Source organism: Magallana gigas, chromosome 7, assembly GCF_963853765.1.
Source record: "Magallana gigas chromosome 7, xbMagGiga1.1, whole genome shotgun sequence".
NCBI lineage: Eukaryota > Metazoa > Mollusca > Bivalvia > Ostreida > Ostreidae > Magallana > Magallana gigas.
The window spans coordinates 51,361,244-51,387,664 of NC_088859.1; the positions used below are offsets into that span (position 1 = coordinate 51,361,244).

The 26,421-nt window shown below is 32.3% G+C and overlaps 3 protein-coding genes across 4 annotated transcripts in view; 2 read left to right on the forward strand and 1 right to left on the reverse strand.

Moving 5' to 3' along the window:
- The first annotated feature begins 2,541 nt into the window (after positions 1-2,541).
- LOC117684530 (uncharacterized) overlaps positions 2,542-26,421 on the forward strand; it is a 106,340-nt gene continuing 82,460 nt past the window's right edge. Inside the window, exons 1-4 of one of the 2 annotated variants that reach the window (XM_066065815.1) lie at positions 2,542-2,935; positions 4,106-4,188; positions 4,325-4,415; positions 6,220-6,327. In XM_066065815.1, the coding sequence (XP_065921887.1) occupies positions 2,893-2,935; positions 4,106-4,188; positions 4,325-4,415; positions 6,220-6,327 (325 nt within the window). In that variant the 5' untranslated portion in view covers positions 2,542-2,892. The remainder of the gene's footprint in view (positions 2,936-4,105; positions 4,189-4,324; positions 4,416-6,219; positions 6,328-26,421) is intronic. The other variant, XM_066065816.1, reaches the window with a different exon arrangement.
- On the reverse strand, positions 15,821-18,338 carry LOC117684525 (uncharacterized). The gene is made up of 6 exons (XM_034457077.2): positions 18,083-18,338; positions 17,803-17,924; positions 17,564-17,702; positions 17,280-17,417; positions 16,334-16,522; positions 15,821-15,956 (listed from the first exon to the last, which is right to left on the reverse strand). The coding sequence occupies exons 1-6, from the start codon at positions 18,216-18,218 to the stop codon at positions 15,904-15,906; spliced, it is 777 nt and encodes a 258-aa protein (XP_034312968.2). The 5' UTR covers positions 18,219-18,338; the 3' UTR covers positions 15,821-15,903.
- The window catches only part of LOC105318823 (uncharacterized), a 68,020-nt gene continuing 67,087 nt past the window's right edge, over positions 25,489-26,421 (forward strand). The window contains exon 1 of the mRNA XM_066065808.1: positions 25,489-25,705. Within this exon, the coding sequence (XP_065921880.1) occupies positions 25,660-25,705 (46 nt within the window). The 5' untranslated portion in view covers positions 25,489-25,659. The remainder of the gene's footprint in view (positions 25,706-26,421) is intronic.

Genomic DNA, 26,421 nt, shown 5'->3' on the forward strand with positions numbered 1-26,421 from the left:
TTAATATTACTAAAACCGATTTGGTTGGACTTTTCCGATCGCGTCGCGTTCAACTCTTTCAGCTACGTCATACATAAACAATACCCCCACCTTAACCACAATTGTTTTAATTGGTGGATTCAGCTTACCGCTGATTGGCTGCTGGTTAACTAAGACTAAATTATGCACGGACAGAACAACAACATATCAGAGAATGAAAAATTCACATGGGTACTCGTGACTGTCGAAATTGGGCTATATTTCGAAAGTGTACACTTGTGATAAAACAATACATACGGTACATAGCATAATAAAGCTGTAGCTCTATGTATAACTTTTGGGTTAGAAAATATAAAGCTACAGTGCATACAATACTTACATGTACAAAAAAACTTTACGGCAATTTGCCGCGTATAAAAATAACGCTATTTTAAAAAAAAGATTTACATCATACCATACCACATTTTGTGCAAATAATCCATTTAAATAATTCTTCATTTACGCGGGGGTGTTAAGGAAGCATATGGAATCTGAGTTACATGTAATTCCGTGAAATCACAAATCTTAGTTATTATGTACATATTCAAAAATATAAGCAACGAAACATAGACCAAAAACAAATAAAAAATACTGACGACAATTTTTGCCAGAAATTAGTTTGTATTACATGTACGTAGATTTACACTTGGATGACGTCATGACTAAAAGTTGAATGTCGTGTGAATTTGATCGGAAAGCATTGTAAACATATGCAAAATATAACTAATCTAAGAGCTCTAATGAAGTATTGTGGTGTGATTTATTGAGTATTGAACATAAGAATACTGGGGGAGATGTTAGTTTTATCAATCATTCGTTAAAAGGTATGTAAATTTGCTTTTATTTCTCGGCCAGGCTTTCCTCTGTCGTTGTTTACGATATAAAAATCCGACTAGAACAACACTACCCCGCGTATATTGAACTTGAAAATTTATACGTATCGTTAGTTTGATCAATGCTTAAATTGAAAAGTGCTGCTAGAATCCCATGTTGTGTGTTGTTTTAACGCAATTTGCCGTTTTCCGTGCAAACTTTATAAAAGTTGGGAAGGTTTTACGAGAACCGGATGAATAACTTTTTAGTAAGGAAAAACATAGGATTCTAGCAGCGGTTTTGATTAAACTGAGATGTTTTGCCTTCACTTGGTATGTTTATTTTATTTTGGAAACCGCGGGGTAGTGTTGTTCTATCTCATTTTATGTTAAGGAATATACGTAAGCTATTTATAGTTGTCACGTGATAATGCACCAATGTGGCAGTGATGTACTTCCCGATTTTATTGCACTGACATCTATTTTAAAAGACAATACTAAGTTTTTGATCTTATTCAAAATAATTATTTAATTTCACGATTTTCAATAAAACAGTCAAAATTAGACGGCATATTGCCCATATGCTTCCTTAACACCCCCGCGTAGTTTACTACTGTTAATAACTGTATTTTACTTGCCCCAAACTTTCTCCTATTAAACAACCTTTAACCGTACTCGGAAAGCAGATCAAGAACTGTATTTTTTATGTATGTAAACAAACCAGTGTTCATGTATGGAGCTGGGGATCGGTGGTTCAGAGACAGGCAAAATAAAGAAATCTGCAGTAAATGGTTTTATGGATATTTTAGTATATATATTTACACCGAAAGTGATAGGGCAACAGAAGAGAAATGAATCGGACACTTGCCTAATGAAGACGCACATGTACAAACCCCCTTGCACTCTCCACTTCCGTCTCGTTCTCTCACACCATCGTTCAATTCTTTTATTGACTGTCGATTGCCGATCGAAATGTGTAGAAATCAAGGAATTCATATCTATCACTTCGACTGGCAAGTTAGTAGGTAATACATGTGCATTATACATTTACGGTATTTACATGAAATGAACGCTTAGCACATGCAACTTTTAAATATTATATTTTTTATAACGCCGTACGCTGGACCGTAGCTTAAAGGTATGGTTTAACGCCCGTTTACACACAGAGAGAGAGAGAGAGAGAGAGAGAGAGAGAGAGAGAGAGAGAGAGAGAGAGAGAGAGAGAGTTTTGCACAGAATTTAAACATAGGGGATAGTCGATTTTGAATTAATAATATTTGGGGGAAATGAACTGTTCTGAGAAATCCTTCAGCTCTGGCATTGCATAAGCGTGTACTGATAACTCCGCCTAAGAAAAGGAGTTAACCAATCATAAAGTTTTCACAACGGCGGCGTGTATAATTTATGCATGACGTAGCTGACAGAAATGATCGTGACGCTATAGGAAAAGTCCAACCAAATCGGTTTTGATAATAATATCAAACAGTTTTAAAAGTATGAAAAAACCTACCTTGTATATCATATGCACTTTTACTTTAAGATTTTGTATAGCTATTCAGATCATATATTTTGATGTGAATTTTCAATGTTTTTGTCTGAAACATCCGGTTTACGAAGGGGCTAAATAAATATGATATAAGATAACAACTTCCTTTTCATTTTCTCATAATAGCCATAGTTTTGTTATCAACATGAAGTGATCTAATAAATTCTTTAGAGAAAAATGTGTTAAAAAAGGTTTCTTTTTAGTTGAGATCCAATCTCAAACCTCATTGCTATTTTTATTACAACAGTAAAAGGAGAGACAAAGACTCTTACACGTTTACGTCACGTGACAAAGAAAGAACCTCTTGTTTTCTTTCCATTAATTTCGAAGCCTGTAATTTCCGTGTCGGGATGTACTCACGAATTTGTTTCTAGACAAGCATTGTTGCCATAATTTTATATTTACTCAGAAACCTTCTGATTAAAAATGTTCTTGGAAAAAGTGCACATAGTGCTTTTAAATTAGAGAACTTCTGACCATTCTGGACTTTCATCTGTAAATTTCTACTAGAGAAAGATGCTTGAGATACCAGGATACTTATTTTTGATCTTATTGTCAGGTAAAAAGAGCTTATTTAAAAATATTCTTTTCTACTCCCACCTAAATGGGGAAAAGTAAATGTATGGTTATGAAGAACATCCAGTCTTGTACTAAAACTAAGTGATTAATGTCCCCTGGGTCAAGGCTTCAGGGCCAAACATGTATGGCCATTCAGGAAACACGTATTAAATCTTAGAAAATCTTGCTCTCTACTCCCGTATCTATTCAAGAAAAACAAAATGCATGGTTATAATGTCAATGAACTTTTCTGCCTTAATTGTGAAATTTATGGGCCGTTGGTCATGGGTTCAGGTTCTAAAACGGGACAAAAAGGTCATATAGTAAACACGTATTGAATATTAGAAAGTATTCTTTTTTACATCCAAATATATTGGAGAAATACTAAATGCATGATTATTATGTTCATGAAGCCCTCTACCAAAACTGTAAAATGTATGGCCCCTGCTCAGGGGTTCCGGCCCAAGGTTGGGGCTAATATAGCTATATAGTGAACATGTATTATATCTTAGAACATCCCCTTCTTTACTTTCAGAATAATGGGAGATAATTGAATACATAATTATGATATGTACGAAGCCCTCTACCTTTATTATGAAATTTATTGCCCCTGGGTCAATAATTCAGGCCTTTAGGCGGAGAAATTTGGCAAGATAGTGGACATGTGTGAAATCTCTTAAAATCATCCTTTCTCTCATATAAATGCATGATGTTCGTGTAGCCCTCTACCTAAATTGTGACTTTCATGACCTAGAATTAGGAGTACAGTTCTTAGGGTCAGGTCAATATGGCCACATAGAGAAAATGAAGTTGTGTTGTATTTAATAATATTTTTCTATGAACTTTCACACTCGTGGAAGAAAAATTAAAAAACATTGTTATTAATATTATAATGTCATGCTCTTTACATGTGAAACTCAAATTCAAATTGTAAATACGAGATAAAAGTTAGAGTCCTGAATAAAGGTCAAGACCAAAAAATGAAACTTAAAACGCAATCATGAAACTCCTTCATTGGTCTATCTACGGATTATGGTATTCAGGTGACCGTCAAGGCCTGTGGGCTTCTTGCTTTGATTTAAAAGTTTCTGTTTGATCTCAAAGCTTGGTCAGTGATTTCAAAACGTCCAATAAAGGAGATCTAGAATTAGAATTCAGATTTTTTTCTTAGGATGTTTGAACGCCAATGATGTCAACAAAATTGACGAATGGAATCACTGCATACAACAAAACTCTCATTTGCTTGAAATCAAAGTACGTTTAGTACAAATGATAAAATTATACCTTTTTGACATTTATTATTATTAATTGGATACCAATGAAATTTAAAACAAAATACGTCTTTCTAAGAATATACCAATCTGGTTTGTTCATTTGATATGTTTACCAGAATAATGGTTGTGTATTTGTTTCTGACACTCATCAAAACCTTCAACAACAATGTGACCTCCAAAACCGTTCATTGGAGTTATGGACGATAGGTATATAATAATCAGGTACTGAGAGTAGAGAAAGTAAAGAGACTTGTCTGATGTTAACATAACATCTTTGTAGGATATGAATTGTTACCAAGTTATGATACTATACATATATATTGCATAATTGATAATACAGACCTATACTGTATGGCTCCTATCTTAACAATGCTCCGTGTGTTTTGTGCACTCCCACAAAATATAGAATAATGGAAGTAAATGTGGTGGAGCAACAAGAATGAGTTAGAGCTGTGAGTTATGTACGCTTGTTTATTGCATGTACTTTTACTATCATATTTACACATCTATTATTTAAAACTAAATTTGTCAATGCTGCATAATGACGATTTGTTAAATTCAATAACTTAAAGTTTTTCATCATGTTATTTACTTTTCATAAATAAAACCTAAAGTTGTTAAACACCGATTATGACTATGAACTAAAATTTAAAACCAGCGGGATCGCGGAATTCAGTACTCGCGTAATATGGGGAATTTGCAGTATATATATATATATATATATATATATATATATATATATATATATATATATATATATATATATATATAAGTTTAAATTAAGTTTACTGCTTTATTTGTCTTATTGATATTTTTCATCCACTTTATACTTTATATATATATATATATATATATATATATATATATATATATATATATATATCACCTGCTTCCCACCTGTACCCACAATTATTGTAAAGTAATGTTACATTTATGCTATGGCAATGTATGTAATGTATCCGCCAATAAACTACTACTATAAAACTAAAAAAAAAAAAAAAAAAAAAAAAAAAAAAATTTAAAACCTAAAAATAATATACCAGGAATATGGTTGTGTAGCATATTTCAAAATTAAAAATCGTCGATTAACGAGCCTTGATAGACTATTTTGGAGCTATAATTTTGGCCAGGGTTAAGAATTTGTTTTATGTGAGAAAGAAACAAAACATGCTGTTGTCACGGATACTTAAAGGTGTCGTCTCTTTAATCAACTCTATAATAGAGGGAAATTGATTAATTAGTTTTCAATTTTTTTTACGTTTGCAATATAAATGTAATTTGGCATAAAATGATTCCAAGGTTTTAAGAAGTTGAATACTTATAAACTGAAATTGCAAAACAAATTTAACATTGACAACAACAGTTAGTGTCATTAAAGTTTCTGAACGTAAGTTTTACTATATTATTCCAGTTGGTGTTTGTAAACTGTAGTTTTACAATTTGAGCGCAAAATAATGCCGATATTGAAACTTTGGCTCTTTTGTTTAGTTTTGTGTTCGAAGTAAATATTTCAAAAAGTTGGTCGAATTATTTTTTCTTTATTTATAATATTCTCAAACGTTTTGCGTGGTTAATTGATATCGATCTGCTGACCAATCACGTTTTATTAGTTATTTAGTCAAACACTATCTTTTGAGAATTGTCAATTACACAATAGATTAATATTATTTTCTTTTTATTGTCCCAGGCCTATAATTATAACAAATATTTTACCCTACACAATATATTAATTGAGCACTGTTGCGTTTAATTTAATTGTTTTTATATGATATTTCAAACAAGAAAATAAACATAAATGATTAATGATCCCGGGTCATTCTCTTTTACCACATTTTTTGAACTTGTTATGCATGAGAGTAAATAACCGTAGTTAATAAATTTCGCCTCGAGTGCTTATCTATTAAGGTAATTCAAGTTTGTCAATTTTGAACATTGCATTTGTTTGTAGTTTGATCGATAAGTTGTAATGTTTTTTGTCTTGTTTTTTTTTTAAATTTTAATTTCGGTATAGGCGAAATCGCAGATCTAAAAGCCTGTGTACAAATGGATTGTCATGAGAGGAAAAAAGCTGTGCTTATGGAATGTGTCAAAAAGGCTATTGGTTCCTGTGTAGAAAAAGGTATACAGTTCGTTTACTTGATGCATTTGATAACATTTACCAAGGAAATTTGTTTATGCATGACAACATATTCTATCTAGTATAAGTACCAAGCGGGGAGGGGAGTAAATACAGAAACTTTGACGCTTTTATAAATTCTGATCTGTTTAAGGAGGGGGTAGTGCTTGGTACAAAATTTGAACAATATATGCGGTTACTTTTGTTTATTTTATTAAATTTCCATATATTTTTCTCCTCTTGTTCCCAATAATGCGGGGAATAGTACTTTCAAAATCCCCCAGCCCCGATGCTAAAAGCCTGTAGATAGTTTATACAAGCAAAGTATACTCAACCTATGACATTTTCCTGTGTACATTATTTAGGTATGCCAGTGGTCAATAAAACACAGTGCATAAGGTGTAAGATCGACTGTAAAGCTAGTGATTGCAATACGATGAAGATAGAAGTTTGTAAAAGCACTGATAAGTCAAGAGATGTAAAGAAAACAACAAAAACGACGTACTTGTCAACAAAAGAATTACAAAACCATACGACACAATACCAGGAAACAATGGCAGCAAAAGACACAACAAAATATACCCGTGAAATAATTACTTTAAATAAATTGGAACAAACAACTGAAGATGCTTCGTACACAATAACACGTGACGAGACGTCGCTACTGGAAACAGGTGCTTTATTGATTACTTAACTATATTATATTGTATTTTATTCATACTTAAAAATTGTTGGTACATACAAAAGAAAAAAAGAAAAAAAGAGCTTGATTCAGTTGATGTGATATTACGCCCTCAAATTTACCAAAAAATTAACTGCACTCTTGAAAAATAAATTGTACCGTAAAAATATTTAATATAATATATGTGTTATTTAAATATAGAATTAAATTTTGCCGATATTGCCTCGAACGTGATTTTTTACGTGAAATTCTCCGGCGAAATTAGAATTTCCGGAAAAAATTGGTAAAATCGGCAGTATAATTCAGCAATTTACTGTGTGCGCATTGATTTACCAAGTTCTTACATTGCCAAAAAATAAAACTCTATAGGAGCGACTTCCATGCCGAAAATCACGATGTAAAATTCTGCGCACTATATTAATTTCTAAAAAAAACCCCAAATTTTTGAGTTCTTTCGCTGTGTATACAGTATGACGTCACCGTAGTGACAAACGCAGACGAATGATCTAGGTTTCAGAGTTTAATTTGGAGAAATCCAGGACTGCCACTTTTGTTTATAGGTAAGTTTAAATCCAAAGAATTGTACAGTGTCAAACTGCCGTGAAAAAAAGAACTAAACCTGCCCCCTCTTCCTCATTTGCATGTAGAGACGACTTAAACACAAAATGCACACAATTAAAATTACTTCACTCATTAAATAGAACATTTTATATAGTATGTTTACATATACATGCATTTTTAATGGTCAATTTGAAGGTTACAGGTGTACATGTATATCGATATGTACTCGCACAGTACTGGCACGCCAGTAGCAGTTTAGGGTAGGCCTATAACAATAATGGACAATTTTCGTCGTCAGTTATGAATTTGTGCACTTGGTTACAGTTTATCAATGGACTTTTGGTCATATTTTTTATAACTTGTTCATTATGAGAGGTATATAGCGCATTTCACACATGCACCGTGTGTTTCCCTATGAACAATTGGAAAATATCTGTTGCTATAAATAGATTTAGCTAGCGTATTGAATTTAGGTAACCAACTTTATAAAAACAATTTGTGGAACTACTTTTATACGAACTTTGGGATGTGATGAAAAATATACTTATGTTTATGGTCCAATAGATAATTTGTTTTTAAGGTTACAAGTAATTTTACAGCTTTAAACTGTTAAAACTACAATGATATATTTGCTATAGATATTATGTCATATCTGTACGTGTGTATACCGGTACGTAGCTGTTAGAACTCTTAATCCAAATTATTTTTTATAGCTATATGTATTAACAACTGAAAAGACAAAATATTATGAAGTTTTAGTATTGTATTGTCTATGATGTCCAATATTAAGCCATGTACATTAATTGTGTGTGCATTTTAACATGTGAATGTATAGTGTTAATGCATGAGACACTTCAAAAAATAAATTTAAACTTGAATTTGTTTTAATCTTGACCCCTGGTAAAACGCTGTTAAAGGATCTGGAGAAACTAAACTAACGATGACATACACAAAGGCCGATGTCTATAATTCCTGTCTGGAAAAAGATTTTATTTACAATCAGTGTAATTCGGGACGAGAGGAAATGTCAAAGTATGGCGTTACTGGCGGCCCACATTCTAGTTCTGCGACGGTGAACTCAGTTTACGACTTGCTATGTTTCAAAGGTGGTCGACTAAAGTATATGTTTAGCAAAGTATGAAGGTCTAATAGGGGAAACATCATTCTGTCTTGGAAAAGGATTAAAGACAACTGTATGTGAGATCTTTAAAGAGGTCTGAATGGCCGTGGCGCCATTCGTATACTATGTTGATCTCCTAAAGAACAGACGATTTATGTTTAAAGCTTAAATATATGATTTTTGCATCAAATAAGTTTATAGTTTTAAATATCATTTAAGAAAATCAAAAATAGATCTCATGTTTAACTTGTTGACCACCCAGCTTCCCTAATCGTCACGAAAGCCATGAGAGAGAGAGAGAGAGAGAGAGAGAGAGAGAGAGAGAGAGAGAGAGAGAGAGAGAGTGAGAGACACAGAGAGAGAGAGAGAGAGAGAGAGGAGAGAGAGGAGAGAGAGAGAGAACATGTGTGTGTGTTTTTGTTTTAATCACCGACAAAAAAACCTGTCGAATTTTTTAGCTTTTAGAATTATATTTGAATGAATAAAGATAATTTGCTGACCCGAATTTGGACATTTGTCATTAAAACTTTCCAAATGTTTATTTTTCGGCGATCAGATTTTTAAAATATTTGTGGCTTGGAATGTAAAAAAAAAATTGTTTACAGAAAACAATGTATTTGGGGTACAACTTCATGAATATAATCTTATGGAAAGTTAAATTTTGTTTATTTATTATACAGTGGTTAAAACTGTCAAGGTATTCTAAAATATTACATCTTTGAGTTAATTATTGGTTCATTTTTTTTTCTTAGTAATTTTTATAAATTATATATAATGAAACATAAATAATTGTTAGTTCCTTCCCTCTTAGGTTTAAGAGAAATAATAATATACATATAAAATATAAATCATCCTTTAAACTAGATTTCGACATAGATCTCATAAGGGCGTTTACTTATATTAAAGACTTATCACGTCTCATTATCTACAAAGTTGGGCGTTGGTTAAGATACTAATTCCTTCCGTGTCTGGTTAAACTTAATTCTTTTCTAAGCATGTATTGTGTTATCACAATCGTTTTATTTATAGCAAGATACATGTAAAGATAGAATAACGCTGCTTTTCTGTTTGCTACACAAAAAGAACCTTTGCAAATCTTTTTTTTTAAAGAGAAAAAATATCAAAAGCTTATAATACTTGAAGTTCGGTTTATTCAGATAAATTTTCATTGAAACTAATGGTGCTATCTTAAAATCATCAGTCTGAATGTTTAAGTTTTTGGAATACATTCACCTGATTTTGTGAAATAAAAAAGGAAGTTTGAAATTAAAGTTAGCTCGCTTGCTCCCTCTATTCTTCATTTAAAGCAACGTGACAAAAAAGAAGATAATTTTAATTAGACAATGGTTCGGGCGTCGAAAATTTGAGAATAAGAACGCGAAACTAATTGACGACAATGATTTACCAAACGCAGTTTAATACATTTCTGATAAATAGGAGACTGGAGAAAAAACAACAAAGTTAAAATTTAAACACATAATCTTTAGAGAGTCAAAACTGATTAGAGACCCAGTTGATGAAAATAGTCAACAAGACCTAGAAAACTGACTTCGTCTACTCGTTATTACAATAACCTTGAAAATAAGGTAAAGGAAAGACAGTATTCGTGATACGATTTTATATTTGATTGAAAAAGATTCAAATAAAGAGAAATTTCAGTAAGATATAAACAGTAAATGGCACTTTAAAGTAAGATTTTGAAGATTTTTCTCTCTGATAAAAGAATTAGTTAAACCAATGTTTCAGTAAGGACGCCTCTGTAGTGACGTACTTCCTATTAAATTAACAATAGCACAAAGTATAACATGATATACCCCCCCCCCAAAAAAAAACATTAAAATAAAATAAAAATCATTAACTTACAGCGTAGTACAATAGTAAGAACGTTAACTACAAATCTGAAAGTCGTAACCTCGAATCTCACTGGGGCCTTTATAATGTTTAGCTTTCAAAAAAATTAAATCATTTCTTTTTGTTGGTTAAATATTGTATAATTTGAAATTTCTTAACCGGTACTAGTACTCTGATTATAATCATCACTTATATCCATATTGATATCGACATTTGCCCCACACATCCTTAATGATACTCTCGTTAGCATGTAATATCTAATATCTATCTATCTATCTATCTATCTATCTATCTATCTATCTATCTATCTATCTATCTATCTATCTATCTATCTATCTATCTATCTATCTATCTATCTATCTATCTATTAAGATTTATGTATTCTATCATTTTTTTCGGTCTTAGTTTTATTGTATAATTTCCTGAATGGCGTAACAACCTGTTCATGTATTATAAAAGGTTTTCCTGAATAGCAGTTATTTTCTTAGAAATTCATTAAAAATATAAAATAATGCCCTAGAGACGTTTTTAGCATCGACAGTGTTTCTTTATTCAATGGTATAGTCTAAACTCCTTCTGTGAGCGATTCAAACGGGTTCTATTTTATGCCACGTAGAGTTAAAAGAAGAATACGTCCCAGTCTCGATTATCCGTTACCAGGTTCACGCTGATTTAAAATTTCTTTCAATAGACTTAATATACAGAATATGGGTTTCAAGGAACACACATTATATAATTATAAATATCAAACTTTTACAATGTTTAGATATATCATACATCTACATATATGATAATGAACTTGTGAAACTGCAAGGATCACCGTCTGGTATAAAATCACAACTGGATTTTAGAGATGTGCCGAAAGGGCCACCATAGTTCACTCACTCAATGCAGAACAACGGCTTCTTTAAAATATCCCCAGAAAAAGGAAACAGCTACTCAAAGAGTAATGAAGCCGATAATTATTCAGCATCCAAGAACCCTCCTTCCCCTATTGACGTTTTGTAGCGACGGAAAATTTTATACATGTTTAAGAATAACAGGAGGCCCAAGGACCTTGACGATCACCTAATTATGATACAACCTTGTTCTTAAAAAAAATCAATATAGACTGATAGAGGAAAGTACGCGGGTAGGTTAAGGCAACTCCGAGTTTAATGACCTTCGATTTTATGATCAATCTAAAAAAAAATTAATTTTTTATGAAAACGGTGCTGAATAATAATATCAAGTGAATGTGTTCGCAATGATATTATTTTTCTACTTCGGAAGCGAGAGGATCTTTGAAGCTGCCGTGCCATGGTATCACGTGACAGTTAAAATTAGATCACTTTTTTAACCTTAACAAAAAATCAAAAGTGTAACACTACCCCGAAGTTCATTAGTATGTATGATAAAAAAATCGATCGGCAATTTGCTCATATTTATTAATATTACTGCTGGAATCCTAATTGTAAATCGCATAATATAAATATCGTCATTATTTATCGGAAACCCCCTCGACGTCTTCAATTGCATTGAAAAAACTACGTATTTTTTAATTACAACAACGAAGCACAGGATTCTAGCAGCACTTTTCAGGTAGTATATGTCATATGCCTTTGCCAAATTCAACTTCCATAATATTCGGGATAATGTTTCACCTTTGCCTTTTTTGACAGAGGAAGGGCCGGTGAAGTAACATAAATGTATATTGCTTACCTTATAACAGTCGCTAATAAAACAAAATACAGAGAGCAATTATCATAATGTTGCAGCTTTCTATAAACATTTTTGATAGGATACTCAATGTACGTGTAAGTCATCCGTATTCTATTTGTATTTATTCTTGCAAAACTTTTAGTCAGACATTCGATAAAATATCTTTAAAAAGTTTTTTTTAACAGCTTTCATTATTTTAATTGTTAGATAGATATACATTTGGTCATTTGTAATGTTTTAATATGCATTTGAAACATAAAAAACATTTTGTACACCTTTTCTGCAAACTTGAGTATTGAAAAATGTGTAACTATTACTGTGTAATTACAAAATTACAAATTTCATGAAAATGCATACTGCATACTCTGAACAGTAATTTTTGGAAAGTATCTGGATGTTTTATACTAACTACATGCATTATTCTGTTTAGTTTTATTAGATGAAATGAGAGAGCATCCTGCACTATATAGATAATGAAAGCTCTTGCATGAACGATTTAACCCTTCTTTAGTAAGAAAAATATGAGCAAAGCCATCAATCTCAGTGTTTCCCTCTAGACTTAACTCCATATATCGTCGATTCTAGTCTCAAATTTAAGGGGAGAACGATCTCTGTCTCAATGGCCATTTGATCCTACCGACTTGCACGTTCGCCCGACTTTCTGGCTTTACTCTCCTAAAGAGTCATAAGGATGTTCATCACGTGAATAATTTTCATACTTTTTTGTTACAATTTTAAGCATTATGCAATCGTATCCATTGTTTAGTTCCTCTCGAGTAACATATTTAACTGCCTGAGGACAAGAAGGAGATGAAAATTGTGTTGTTCCCCTTTCGTATTCTGTAAAATAAAAACAAAGAACTAGAATAATAAAATCAGAATGAAAATCTCAAAATATAATTGGGAAATGTGAAACAACATTGCTATGATATGACAAACGGTGCTGAACAAATACCTTAACTGTCATATTGGTTCAAGTAAACTGGTCTCGATATTTTGTTAATTTGTCCAAACCAAAAATATACTCGGTTCAGCGAAGTACCAATTTGCCTCAATTTTGCTTCTAATAAAAATCATCTTTATCCACTAACCAGTGAAAACTCAGGTTAGATCGCCACTTTCCCAAAAAACATTAATGATATGTGATGGTTGATATCATAAATGTATCAAAATCACAGAGGACATTGTTTTAAGATTTTGATGGGATCAATCGCTTTCGGCGAAGAAACCATTGCAAAAAGAAAAAGTCGGTATAATGTTAAGATATGTAATTCCTAAATGGTCTCAGACCCACATGTAGCATTTTTGCTGAAGGAAACATTTAGAATACAGTGGGTTTTACTCATTAAATTTTATTTCACTGTTTACCAGGGATTTCAATCAATTAACGGAATGAAGATGTGGATTATTCTGAAAATAGTATAGCAGAGATATTTGAAGACTGGTTCGCGGCGAGAAGTATTTGCGAAGACATGTCTCGAAAATTTCTCGCACGTAAGTTGCTTTACACTTTATTAAAATCAAACATTTTAAGTCATATGATTTATTTGATTTAAACAAAATTTCTATAGTGGATTTAATGAACAAAATGCATATACATAAATAGGAACATCGGATGAAATTTTCAACCATCCTTAAAGACTATCATCTTACCTTGCAAAAAATACCAGAGGAGCAATTGTAGCTGTTATAGCGATAATAGTACCACCAAGAGTGAGCAAGATTTCTTCGAGTTCTACCGAAATAAAGATATTTTCACAATATTTAGTTCTGTAGAAAGGCAACACGATTTTGTGTATCACAACAATACTTTGATACTGTGTCGACAAAAATAATACAAGCTAGCAGATATTTGAATAAGAATTTTATAAAAGACATAAAGTTAACTACAAATAAATTTAAAGAAGTGAGAAGTTGCAAATAATTACAGTTTTATACCTAATCAATTTGTAAAATCCAAAAAAAAAAAACATAATAATAATAATAATAATAATAATAATAATAATAATAATTAAGAATTCGTTACGATGAAAAGTATTTCAAAAGTATCAATGTAAGAAATCCAAAGAACTAAAGACACCAAAATACCTATCAGACAAGTAAAGAGCTGTCAATGTGACAGTAAACCGGGTTTTCTTTCATGTGAACTGTATCCATAATCCATGTCAACCCGAAATTGATAATCACTACCTTCCGTATCAAGTGAATGGGGGTACCCTATATGCAATATTTGCCAAAAAATGACTAAGTTCAAAAGCTGGAACTTTTTTCATTAATTATCAGAAACCAAAATCTTAGCAATATGCACAACTCTGATATATGTACAATTGATCTGCAAAAGAATAACTTCCTATATTGAAAACTGTAGGAGGGGTTATCCGTACAATAAGGGTACCCTTTATGCAATATTTTGCCAAAAATGATTAAGTGCAAACACTGGTATTTTTTTCATAAATTATCAGAAATCAAACAACTCCTAGAAATATGCACATCTCTGATATATGTACAATTCATCTGCAGAAGAACAATTTCCTATCTTGAAAACTGTAGGAGGAATTATCCGTACAATGAGGGTACCCTTTTGGTAGCCACCCGCCATTTTCACAATTTTAATAACCGGATATTTCCGTTGGAAAATCCGGTTATAAAAACATTTGAAGTCAAACCCCCAGCTTTCCTTAATGATGGCTGAGGCGAATAGAATTTTCAACTATCTCTCAAAATTTACGATTCTAAGCAAACCGAAACCACATTCAAATCTGATTATTTTAAAAAGATAGTCCTTTTTCAGAGATGTACATAAATTATAAAAGCAGCCAGGTAAAGAAAATTTATACGGTAGAACTAAAGTTTCCTTAACAAAACAACATTTCGATAACTGGTTAATAAATAGTATATCAAAAGTGTCCAAGCTTTCAGATGCACTATATAGTTTTTAGCCGGGCTCTGCTGAAAGCAGAGTCTTGGCTGTAGGCAGGCAAATCGCCAATGTAAATGTAACTATAAATAGCACAACTTCAAAAGTAAACAAAAAACCAAACATCGTCAAAGTCAAAGCTTCCGCTTTACCAAATAGTTACACAAAGAGCCACGTTTTTTCAAAAGTGTTTGCATTTTGTTTCTTTTGTATACTTTCTAGAGAATTGTCTATCTTTTTTAGTTTTCTTAATAATAACGTGTTTTTAAAACAAGACTATGCATTTTGGACACATACAATGCGCATGAATTTCCATGAACTACTTTGCTGCGCGTTGAAGAAATGGAGAAAATTTCAAATTTCTACTAGAGAGACATAATTTTGTTTTAGCCGCTCACAAAAATTGATCGCTCTCTGATGCTTTACCGACATTATAAGCAGAGAGAGAGAGAGAGAGAGAGAGAGAGAGAGAGAGAGAGAGAGAGAGAGAGAGAGAGAGAGAGATAGAGATTTTCACTCTTTACTACACAATATGCATAAAGACACACCAAATAGCCCGGCTTTCAGTACTTTAGTACTTTGATTAATAAAGTTCTCTTTGTCTGTTGATAATGTAACAAATAAGATTATTAAAGTGTATTACTTTTTTTAATTCTCTTTTACATAACAAGAAATACGAAATAGTTACTTTGGTTATCATTATGAAATTGATTGGAGAAAATCAACGATGCTTCGTTTGATGTTTGACTAGTTGGCGCCAATGGGCTGCTTGATTTTGGTTTTGATGTTTTTGACAAAAGCTGAAATTAAAATTTACGTAAAAACACTAGAAATCCTTGCTTTAAAAATAGTGAAATTTAATATTTTGCACAAAATAACTAGTTCTTTACAAGTAAGAATTTATTCTCAATAATTTCTTAAAGAGGAATTTGGATGCTAATACATCTAGTATATTAAATTAATAATAACCTGTTTACAAAGTGCGTAATTATGATCAGAACAGGAAGTTAATGAGCAGTTGCTCTGACGACAAGTTTTACATTGTCGTTGTAGAGAGTATGATAAATCTAAAAGAAGGGATAAATTTGCACCAAATTCGTTTAAATATATGTATACATAAAAAATATATCTAAATGACAAAACCATACATCTTAACATGTGATTAATCTATACGCACCTAACGAAAACGAAAAAAAAATTTGTCTGGCTATTCCAACCCAGGTTTCAACATTTCCTGTCTGAATTCCATGACAGGCACTAATTGGATCCATCACGTCGTAATCGCCATGTAAATATTGTCCCTTTCTTTTACAATTCTTGTAACAGTCTTTCCAATTCCAGTTTGAGCAAACAGTGTCATTAAGTTCTATAATTCATATCAAGTAATTCTTTAGCATCGCAATTTACTAATTTTTATATACATTTACATTTAACATGGGACCATAATTTCATTTAGTTTGTCAAGTAAATCCCATTTTTATTTAAATAGTGAAAATGATTTCAACGCTAATCCGAAACCATATACAAATATTTAGTTTGTAAATTAAGAGCTTAAATCATTGACGCAGTTTGCAGTTGCCTCAGTGAAAAAGAATTCATTAACGTTTATCTCGGACAATTTAATTAATATATAAATAAAGACTTACGATGACATAATGCTACCAATAAGTATGTTGTTACCATTTCAACAAAACAGCCTGAATGACTTTTTAGATATTTCTTATTCGTTTCAATATTGGTACTTGGTTTCATAATACTTTTATTGGTACAAGATCAAATGTTAAAAAATGCACTATAAATATTTTTAGGTAAACAGAGTTCTTGTCATTGACAGAAAAATCGGATAGAAAATTAATGTGAAAAGGGATAATTCGTTTATTATACCCCATCCGAGGAAACAATACAAGATACAAGTTTCCTTTTGCCAAAATAATGAATGCATTCTTGACTTTTAAACAAAATTTGAAAACAATATAGTCAATGTGATTTTTACTGTTGTTATTAAGAAGGAACAAAAAAATTGGAATAACTGTGCCATCGCCACACAAGTCCTATCATGGCAAAACAAGAGGCCCAGAGGACACATCGCTCATATGATCAACTCATTGAGTTACAACTTGTACCTGTGCCTGGGCGTCTACATTGGCAGTTGACAGTCAACGTTGAGGATTGCAGATATACAAATGTCCATGTTGTTTTTGAACATTTCAGAGCCATGTATGTTGCATTTAGGTCATGTTCGTCAAAAAATACCAAATCCCCTTTAAATGAAAGAGCGTAACAAATGAATGCATATTTTTTATAGTGATCTGTTTTATTAAATATGATCTAACGATTACTTCGATAAACTATGTAAAACTTTAATGAAGGCCTGATAACAGATTAAACAACAGTAGAAGTATTCAACCTGCTTTATAAACACTATATGTCCCGGGGCCGCCACAGTCGTTAAGGATCTCGGATGTCCTGCAGAAGATACTGCATAAACGTGGGTCAATGGCGTCTGTGACAGAAAAGTGGTCACTAAGACAGACACAGCTGGTGTTCTTAAAGGGTAAAATTTAAAGTAATTTTTTTAAGTAGCATTTAACATAGTTTTAATCAATCGTATATTAGAATCTTTAGGAAAGACGGAATGACAAATACCTGCAGTCCAAAGAAAGTATAATGTGCAGTTGAACACTTTTTTTGACTTTGACACGTGACCACTGATGTAGAGGTCAAGGTCGTATTTACTGACTGGTCTATCTGAGTCTCATTAAAGCATCCTTTGTCATAACGGATAAGAAAATAAGGCAAATGTAAACAAAAGGTTGCAACTTTTACAGGTTATCTCATGTCGAAACAAATTTATTAAAACTATAATCAATGTAGTTATGGATGTATATTTCCTGTTTTGTACGTATTACTCAAATGCGATCCATACCTATGACATGAATCCAAGGAGACATTCTCCATTGCTTTCTTGTCCAGTGGTTCCATTCATGGTCTGTCTGCGTGGGAGAAGACACGAGGATAGAGTTCATTGCCTTACAGTACTGTACAGCCTCGGTCCAATTCATGGTTTTGTTCGATACAAATTCCTTTAGATACAACTCGTTACCTTTGAAAATAAGATTAAAAAAAACCTGTGATTGAAGATAGTTAAGTAAAAACCCAGTTATACAAATACTTACTTTGGATGTAATAAATAAATATACACAAGAACAGAAACATAAACATTCTTAAATGCTGGTCCATATTGACAAACACATGTACCTTTAAAACTTCCGCCTGTTATCAGAGGAAAGGGATTTGTGTTTCACTAAAATCGTAAATCAGACCAATTTAAACAATATCGACATGAATACATCAAGTGCGAAAAGCAGTTTACATATACATGACCAATGCAAACTTTTTTCTGGGAAGATAAGACCACATGTACAGCTTATAATGTTGTTCATGGCAAATTTATGTCCTTATATTATAAAGTCTTTCAACGTAATAAAATCGTAAATTCTGTAAAGAAGATTGATTTTAGAAAACCGATGGTTGTTGGCAAATCAAAAAACATTTCCTTTTAATATCTTTTTAGATGTTTTATGTAACTATTATTACATAATCAGTTTCAGTAATTCTGTACAACCAATAAGTTGTTTTGAAAATCAAATTAGAAAAAGATAAATAGCATAGCTTCAACTGTATATATTAAAATCGTAGTATGATGGCTGTGAAGTTATATAATGTCTGAAGCTTTTTTTGTTGTCGAGGCAAAAGAGTGGTCTGCATGTTCATGTGGGCTAACGTAAAAAAAAAAAAACGACAGAGAGGTGTTCTGTTCTGAGTCCACGAAGGAAAATTGATATTGATGTTCTATTTTATCTAATATCTGCCAGGTGCGAAAAAATGATCTACACGATTTTTGAAAGTGTTACTATTCATTCAGTTCTATTAGAAACAACAATTTTGTCAACCCATAAAAAGATTCTTTAATGATTTAATTTGTAACAAACTTGCTTTACTGACTGTTCCCTCATGCTGTTTCTCTCGATTCCCTTTACCCTGCAGGCACGTAGCATCGTTTTTGAAAGTGGGGGGGCCAGACTCATCCAAAAAATCTTGACAAGCAAAAAAAAAGAAAAAAAAAAAAAAAAAAAAGGGAAATGTTATGTTTCCCCAAATCTTCAAAATCCTAATCCGTGGGGGGGGGGGGGGGGGGGGGGGGGGGGGCTTACTATATAACTTCAATTTCACTACTCATTTCCTTATTTTCATATCAATTTTTTACATACTCCCAAAAAAGTGGGGGGGCCAACTCAATGATAATTCCATTTTTTATATGTAAATTTTAAAAAATTTGTTGCTGCGAGAAAAAGTGGGGGGGGGGCCAGGCCCCCCCTGGCCCCCTCTGATGCTACGTGCCTGCCCTGCAAATCAATAATGCGCAGATCCATACAAAATTGAAACGTTTCTCAATATGAATAAGAAGTATTACTTTCTTCCTTCAATGAATAACCTCAGTACTCAATAAATACAAATGAATAATCAATCACGTTTGTCATAAGGATTTTTTTAGGTCACCTGAGTCACTCAGGTGACCTATTGCAATTGGTCTTCGTCCGTCGTCGTGCGTCGTGCGTTAACAATTTTACATTTTTAACTTCTTCTGGAAAACTACCAGGCCAATCGTTACCATTTTTGGTGTGAAGCATCTCTATGGTAAGAAGAGTCTCAATTGTAAAATTTATGGCTCTAAAACCCCTGGGGTACCACGGGCGGGACCAAATATCCAAAACAAGCCAAATTTTTAAAAATCTTCTTCTCTACTCTACGCATGTGAGAAAAAACTGGTTGCATGGTTATGATGTCCATGAGGCCCTCTACCAAAATTGTGAAATTTATGACCCCTGGGTCAGGGGTTCTGGCTTTAGGGTGGGGCCAATATGGCCATATAGTAAAAATGTATTAAATCTTAGAAAATCTTCTTCTCTACTAACATATACACTTGTTAAAAACTAAATGCATAATTATGTTGTCCATGAAGCCCTCAACCTAAATTTTGAAATTCATGACCCCTGGGTCAGGGGTTCAGATTCTAGGGTGGGGCCAATATGGCCAAATACTAAAAATGTATTAAATCTTAGAAAATCGTCTTTTCTTCTATTATATATATTTGGTAAAAACTAAATGTATGATAATGATGTCCATGAAGCCCTCAACCTAAATTGTGAAATTCATGACCCCTCGGTCAGGGGTTCAGGTTCTAGGGTGAGGCCAATATGGCAATATAGTAAAAATGTATTAAATCTTAGAAAACCTTCTTCTCTACTCTCATATATATTTGTTAAAAACTAAATGCATGATTATGATGTCCATGAAGCCCTCTACCTAAATTGTGAAATTCAGGACCCCTCGGTCAGGGGTTCAGGCTCTAGGGTGGGGCCAATATGGCCATATAGTAAAAATGTATTAAATCTTAGAAAATCTTCTTCTCTACTCCCGTATTTATTTGTTAAAAACTAAATGCATGATAATGATGTTCATGAAGCCCTCTACCTAAATTGTGAAATTCAGGACCCCTGGGTCAGGGGTTCAGGCTCTAGGGTGGGGCCAATATGGCCATATAGTAAAAATGTATTAAATCTTAGAAAATCGTCTTCTCTACTCCCATATTTATTTGTTAAAAACTAAATGCATGATAATGATGTTCATGAAGCCCTCTACCTAAATTGTGAAATTCATGACCCCTGGGTCAGGGGTTCAGGCTCAAGGGTGGGGCCAATATGGCCAAATAGTAAAAATGTATTAAATCTTTAAAAATCTTCTTCTCTACTCCCACACAAAAAACTGAATACATGGTTATGATATCAACAATCTCCTTTACCTAAATTGTGAAATTCATGACCCCTGGGTCAGGGGGTCAGGACATGAGGGGGGGGGGGGCAATATGGCAATAAAGTGTTAATGCATATAATGTTTAAAAATCTTCTTCTCTATTCTCACACATCTGTATAAAAAAAACCCGACTAATAATTATGTTAATAGGAAGTCCTCTACTGAAATTTTAATTTTCATGTCCCCTGGGGTTTGGGTTTTGACTCTAGGGCAGGGCCAAAATGGATGTATAGATGTTAATGCATATAATGTTAAAAAATTATCTTCTTTACTCCCACACACCTGAAAGGAAAACTGAATTCATGATTTTGTAGACCAGATCTTTTAGTTTTTCACCAAAATTATAGGTTTCATAGTTCTCTTTTAATTAAATGTGGTCGTCATTACAAATTTATAATTTTTCTACTCCAGTATGAAACCTAATTAATTCTAATAGATGCATATATGAGACTCCATGCCAAGTTTGTGTATGGGATATATGCTACTCAGGTGACCGTTAAGGCCAATTGGCCTCTTGTTTATACAACTTTGAGTTTAATTTCCAAACATTACTTATACAGTAATTCACTTAGAATATTTTAATATTTTAGTTGATGATCGTCATGACCGAGCAATAGACGAGCACTGGAGTAGTCGTTGACATGACATAAGCTCATGTTTGGAAGTTAAGGTCACTGTCAAAAATGCATACGTTCTGTCTATAACTAGGTCATATCTTGTAATGGAATATTCACAAAAAATTGCTTATGAACTGAAAATTTGTTTTGATCTAAGATTTAGTCATTTTCGAAATGTCAATGTTGCATCAAATGCTCAAATTAAAGTTTAGTTTCGCTAAAACCAAAAAATATGGTACAAGAGGAACATATAAATAGAATATACAAAAATACAAATCGCCAGAGGTATACATACTTGTACATTGTCAAACAGGAAAAAGATGTGAGTAAAAAAAGGAAATATAATAAAATTAATACTTAAGTAAGACTATGGTATAAAGGATCAGAATAGGAAAACAAGTACTTTCCAAAAGTTATGGCTTGAGTTATATTTCTTTAGCGGGGTTATCATTTGTGAGCTTGCTTCAAACTCCCAAGAACTTGTTCTTTTCGCCCAAATATAAAATAGTTCTAATCGGTGCACATTTTTGAAAAGCATGATTTAGATGCATTCCAATACATAATAATTCTTGTTTATTTTGATCACTAAATATAGTCTTTATGAGCCATTTGTGATTTTAAAAGAAATCGATTTTAAAATGAATACAACATTTGCATTTAGCATACAAAAATGAACAAATAAAAAAGCCCAATTTATAAACCAGAAAAAAAAAACAAGGTACAAGAGAAAAATAATATATATCGTTTATATATTTGATGAAATTAAACACAAATTACATTTTAAAAACTTATCAATTCTCTCCAAAGGTAAAGAACGATCTTAAGGGGAAGTAAGACAATGTATTTTGTAAGATTTTTTCACCTAGAAATGTTCTCTCTCTCTCTCTCTCTCTCAAAAATTCTTTTGGTGAAATGTGGTGACAACAAACAGTGTTGAAAATCATAATTCTTAAGAAAAATATAAATCAGAAGCAGATCAAGCATGGAACTATAAAAAATGAAGGTAGGATCAGGTGCCATGGAGGAATGATCATGGTGTGCTGACTCGATGAAAATGAAAAAAAAAGCTGTAGACAATTGGGTGATTAATTATGACATATAAGTATGAAAGTCATCACTACGCATGCGACCCCGTGGAAGATTGTATTTTCTGACAATGTCGTTGTACTGACCATAGAACTTACAAAAAGATGACTTTCGATGTTGCTCATGATGTCAGTTAATAATAGTCAAATTATCACATAGGTGACAATGATACAAGATATGTGTAATTCTTGTTGCGCTCCAAAATGTAGCACCTTAAAACATATTATGAAATTAATGTATTGATGTGATATTTTTGGAAAATTTGAAGTTTGCATTTCCTACTATGCATTGTTGCCAATTGTTTACTTAAACTAAGAAAGTGTATTGCTTAAAGTGACAAACTATGTTCTATATATACAATATACTATTATTTATTACATTGTACCAACTTACTATTGAAGATAATCATGATATTATGCTTGGATTCACATAAAAGAACATGCAGATTGAGGTTGGACAAATTTGGATGCTGGTAGTTATTCTAAAACAAACAATTGGGATGATTTCTTTCAACATTTTTAACACTAATGATTTCTTATCAGTTGGACACCAATATCACACCGTTAAAATGCAACGTATTTGATTACATTGAAGTTACACATTCGCTTAAAAGTCATTCTGAATTAAAATCAGTCTCCTCTTTTCCGTGAAACAAAACAACACTTAACATTTCCGTGTATTTTGGAAAAATTGAAAATCAAACATCTTAAATGTTCTTAGAATAAACCCATTACATCTAACACCAGAGATAAAGAGGAAGAAGAACAGGGCAACACCAGTGTTATCAGAGTAAAATCAATCTACAGAAAACAACTAATTTGAGTGTTCATCCGAATCTTTGCAAAAGATCAAGGATGCTTAATGTCTATGCACTTGAATATCAAACAAACATACAGCCCGACTGATTTGATTTTATAGAATAAAAAATAAAATGCAGTTCATAAAAAACAATTTTAGATATCAACAATAAACACCGCCATTTTTTCCCTTTCAATTCTCTGATTAATAGGCAGACAGTTTTAAAGTGTTGTTGAATTATTAATTAAATAGGAAGTCTGTATTTTAGCTAACCTAAACCTGTCGTACTCGTCCGCCCGTCTGTCGTTCTGTCTGTCATATTTTCATATTTTGTATATCCTCTCCAAAGCCACTGGGCCATAGAACAAGGATTGCATAAAAAGTTCGTGGACACAGGTCTGCAGGTCTGTAGCTCCAGGTCTGAAAAAATTGAATGGACGACAGGGGAGCTATAGTGCCACCCATTGAAAATATTTTATGTTTTTTGCGCGCAAAAAATGCGTTTGTTTTTCGACTGATTTACCTTATTTATACGCAAATTCTGTGATAACAATTAGTATCATTAAAAATTCTTCATGCAATTTACTACTGATATCGATTGGAATCTATTGTTGAGGTGGTCTCACATAATAGGATTTTGCAATCAATTTTCCATTAACAAAAAAACCTATTCAATGTGTTCCTGTTTTGCACATATTTCATATTAAGGATTCCGAAATAAAACAAAATGTTGGTTAACTAATTAACACTCACTTACCATCATTCTCAACTATTTTTAAGAAATGTCTGAATCTCTTTCGACACTTAGTGCAATCGATGAATCATGAAGAAAGATCTTTTATGTTTGAGAAACACACAGCTTTAAGTAAAGATTATATCTATAATTTCATTTTCATTCTGAAAGAAGTTCAAACATAATCGATTCTTAAATAATGGATATGAATACAATTCAAACACACTAACGTTTTTGGTCAGAGAAAAAAAACCCCAATGATTTTTTTTTGCATCCCGTTAGAGTATTTATCATCCATGTTGAACTGTTGATCACAACAGTCTATTACAGTTCCAACCAGGAAACTGTTGACATGCTATATTTACATTTAACTAACTTCCCACGGATACAAAATTGTATAATCGTCTATTGAAAATGTGAACGTTGTTTGTTTTTGTTTTTTTTACCGAATAATTGACTTTATGAAGTTTTATATATAAAACCTACAAGGAAAGGATGAGGCTTAAGGACAGCCGTTCCTGATCTTTGTATAGTCAGGTAAAACTGTGTCTGTAGGCGTCATTTGTTGTCGTGACCTGTCTGTGTAAGTGTGTAGGACACGCAGTTTGCCTGATTTAAATTAAACATCCAATTCCACACATGTCATTGAATTAAATATAGAATAGTAAAGAGATTCATTTACACGATACATTATGAAGTTACAATAACATATAAACACTTGAAAAAAAAACACCCCGCGGTATCATCATGATGAAATATGTCCTTATTTTTACTAACTCGTTTATCTTTGAAAATCTGTAGAAGAATTATGATATGCATGGTGCATATACTCAGATTTGTAGAGCCTTTAGATCCTGTGTTAAAGTAATTTTCAATAAGGTCAAGGAGAGGATGTCAAGGTATTGGTCGGCAGCATGTGGCTAACGAAGAGATAACAGATATAAGAACACATTCTTTCCCCATTTTTATCCAATAGCTGTACCAATGCTTAAGTCAGTACCTTTATATAGATATTGGAATAGGACCTCTTATGTTTAAGTTCAGCGTAGCCTTTATTTCACATTAAATTTTGAATTTTACTGCTTTTCTGAAGGAAATTATAACATAATCAATAACATAACAAACTCAAAAACTTTAACGACATATGTGATCAGGAAGAACCAATAGCTTTTTATTGCATCACTCTCAAGTTTTTATCTTTCTTCCGTTTTAGGATGTAGATCACAACATAGTCTCTTGTTGCATCCAGCAGGGATTTTGTTGACAGGCAATGTATATACCTGAATATCTAATGATACAATATTCTACAACCATCTTTCGAAAAAGTGGACGTTAGGTTTTTTCTTAAAATAATTGATATATGGAATTTTCATCAATAAAATCTAACAGAAAAGGATGAATATGGTTTTAGGACAGTCTTTCTTAATCTTTGTATCATCAGGTAAACCATTTATCATATTAGCTGTTTTAGAACAACTCAATTCTTATTCAATTGTGTTGAAACAAAATTAATATCTCTAATGTCATAGTCTTATTGATAGGTTGTTTTATCAGCTGATTGCGATTGATAATATTCTGTTACTTCTTAAATGCATTTATTAACTTATGGGGCATGGTCACGATTTGGGTCAACAATTATTTTTCCGATTTTAATGTTTACAGTGCTTAAGTAAGGTTTTTGTAATAAGCAACCGAAATTTAAGTGTCATTCGCTGAGTTATACGCGAGTTAAAGAGCTTACAATTCTTTTCTATGTAAACAAAGCTATTGTTTATATGTTGAATTTTGAATTAAAAATTTCATTTTTAGACTTAAAATAAATGTGTCAAACGTTAGGAACGTTTATTCATGCTTAAAAGAAATAAGAAGATAATACAAATCAGCTTGAAAAAGATTTTTTTCCTGGTATATTGAACCTATGTAAACAAAAACAGGGCAAGGGCATTGTTTACGTGATAAAGAATTGTGAGCCCTGTATCTTGCTTATAACTCTACGACTGACTCTCAAATTTTATTTGATCATTAGAAATGCATTCCTAAAACATTTTAGATAATAAAAACAGAAAAATAAAATATGGCTAAAATCGTGACCATGTCCCTTTAAATAACGATTAATTAAATGGCAAAATTTCCATTATAACAATAATTATAATGGGT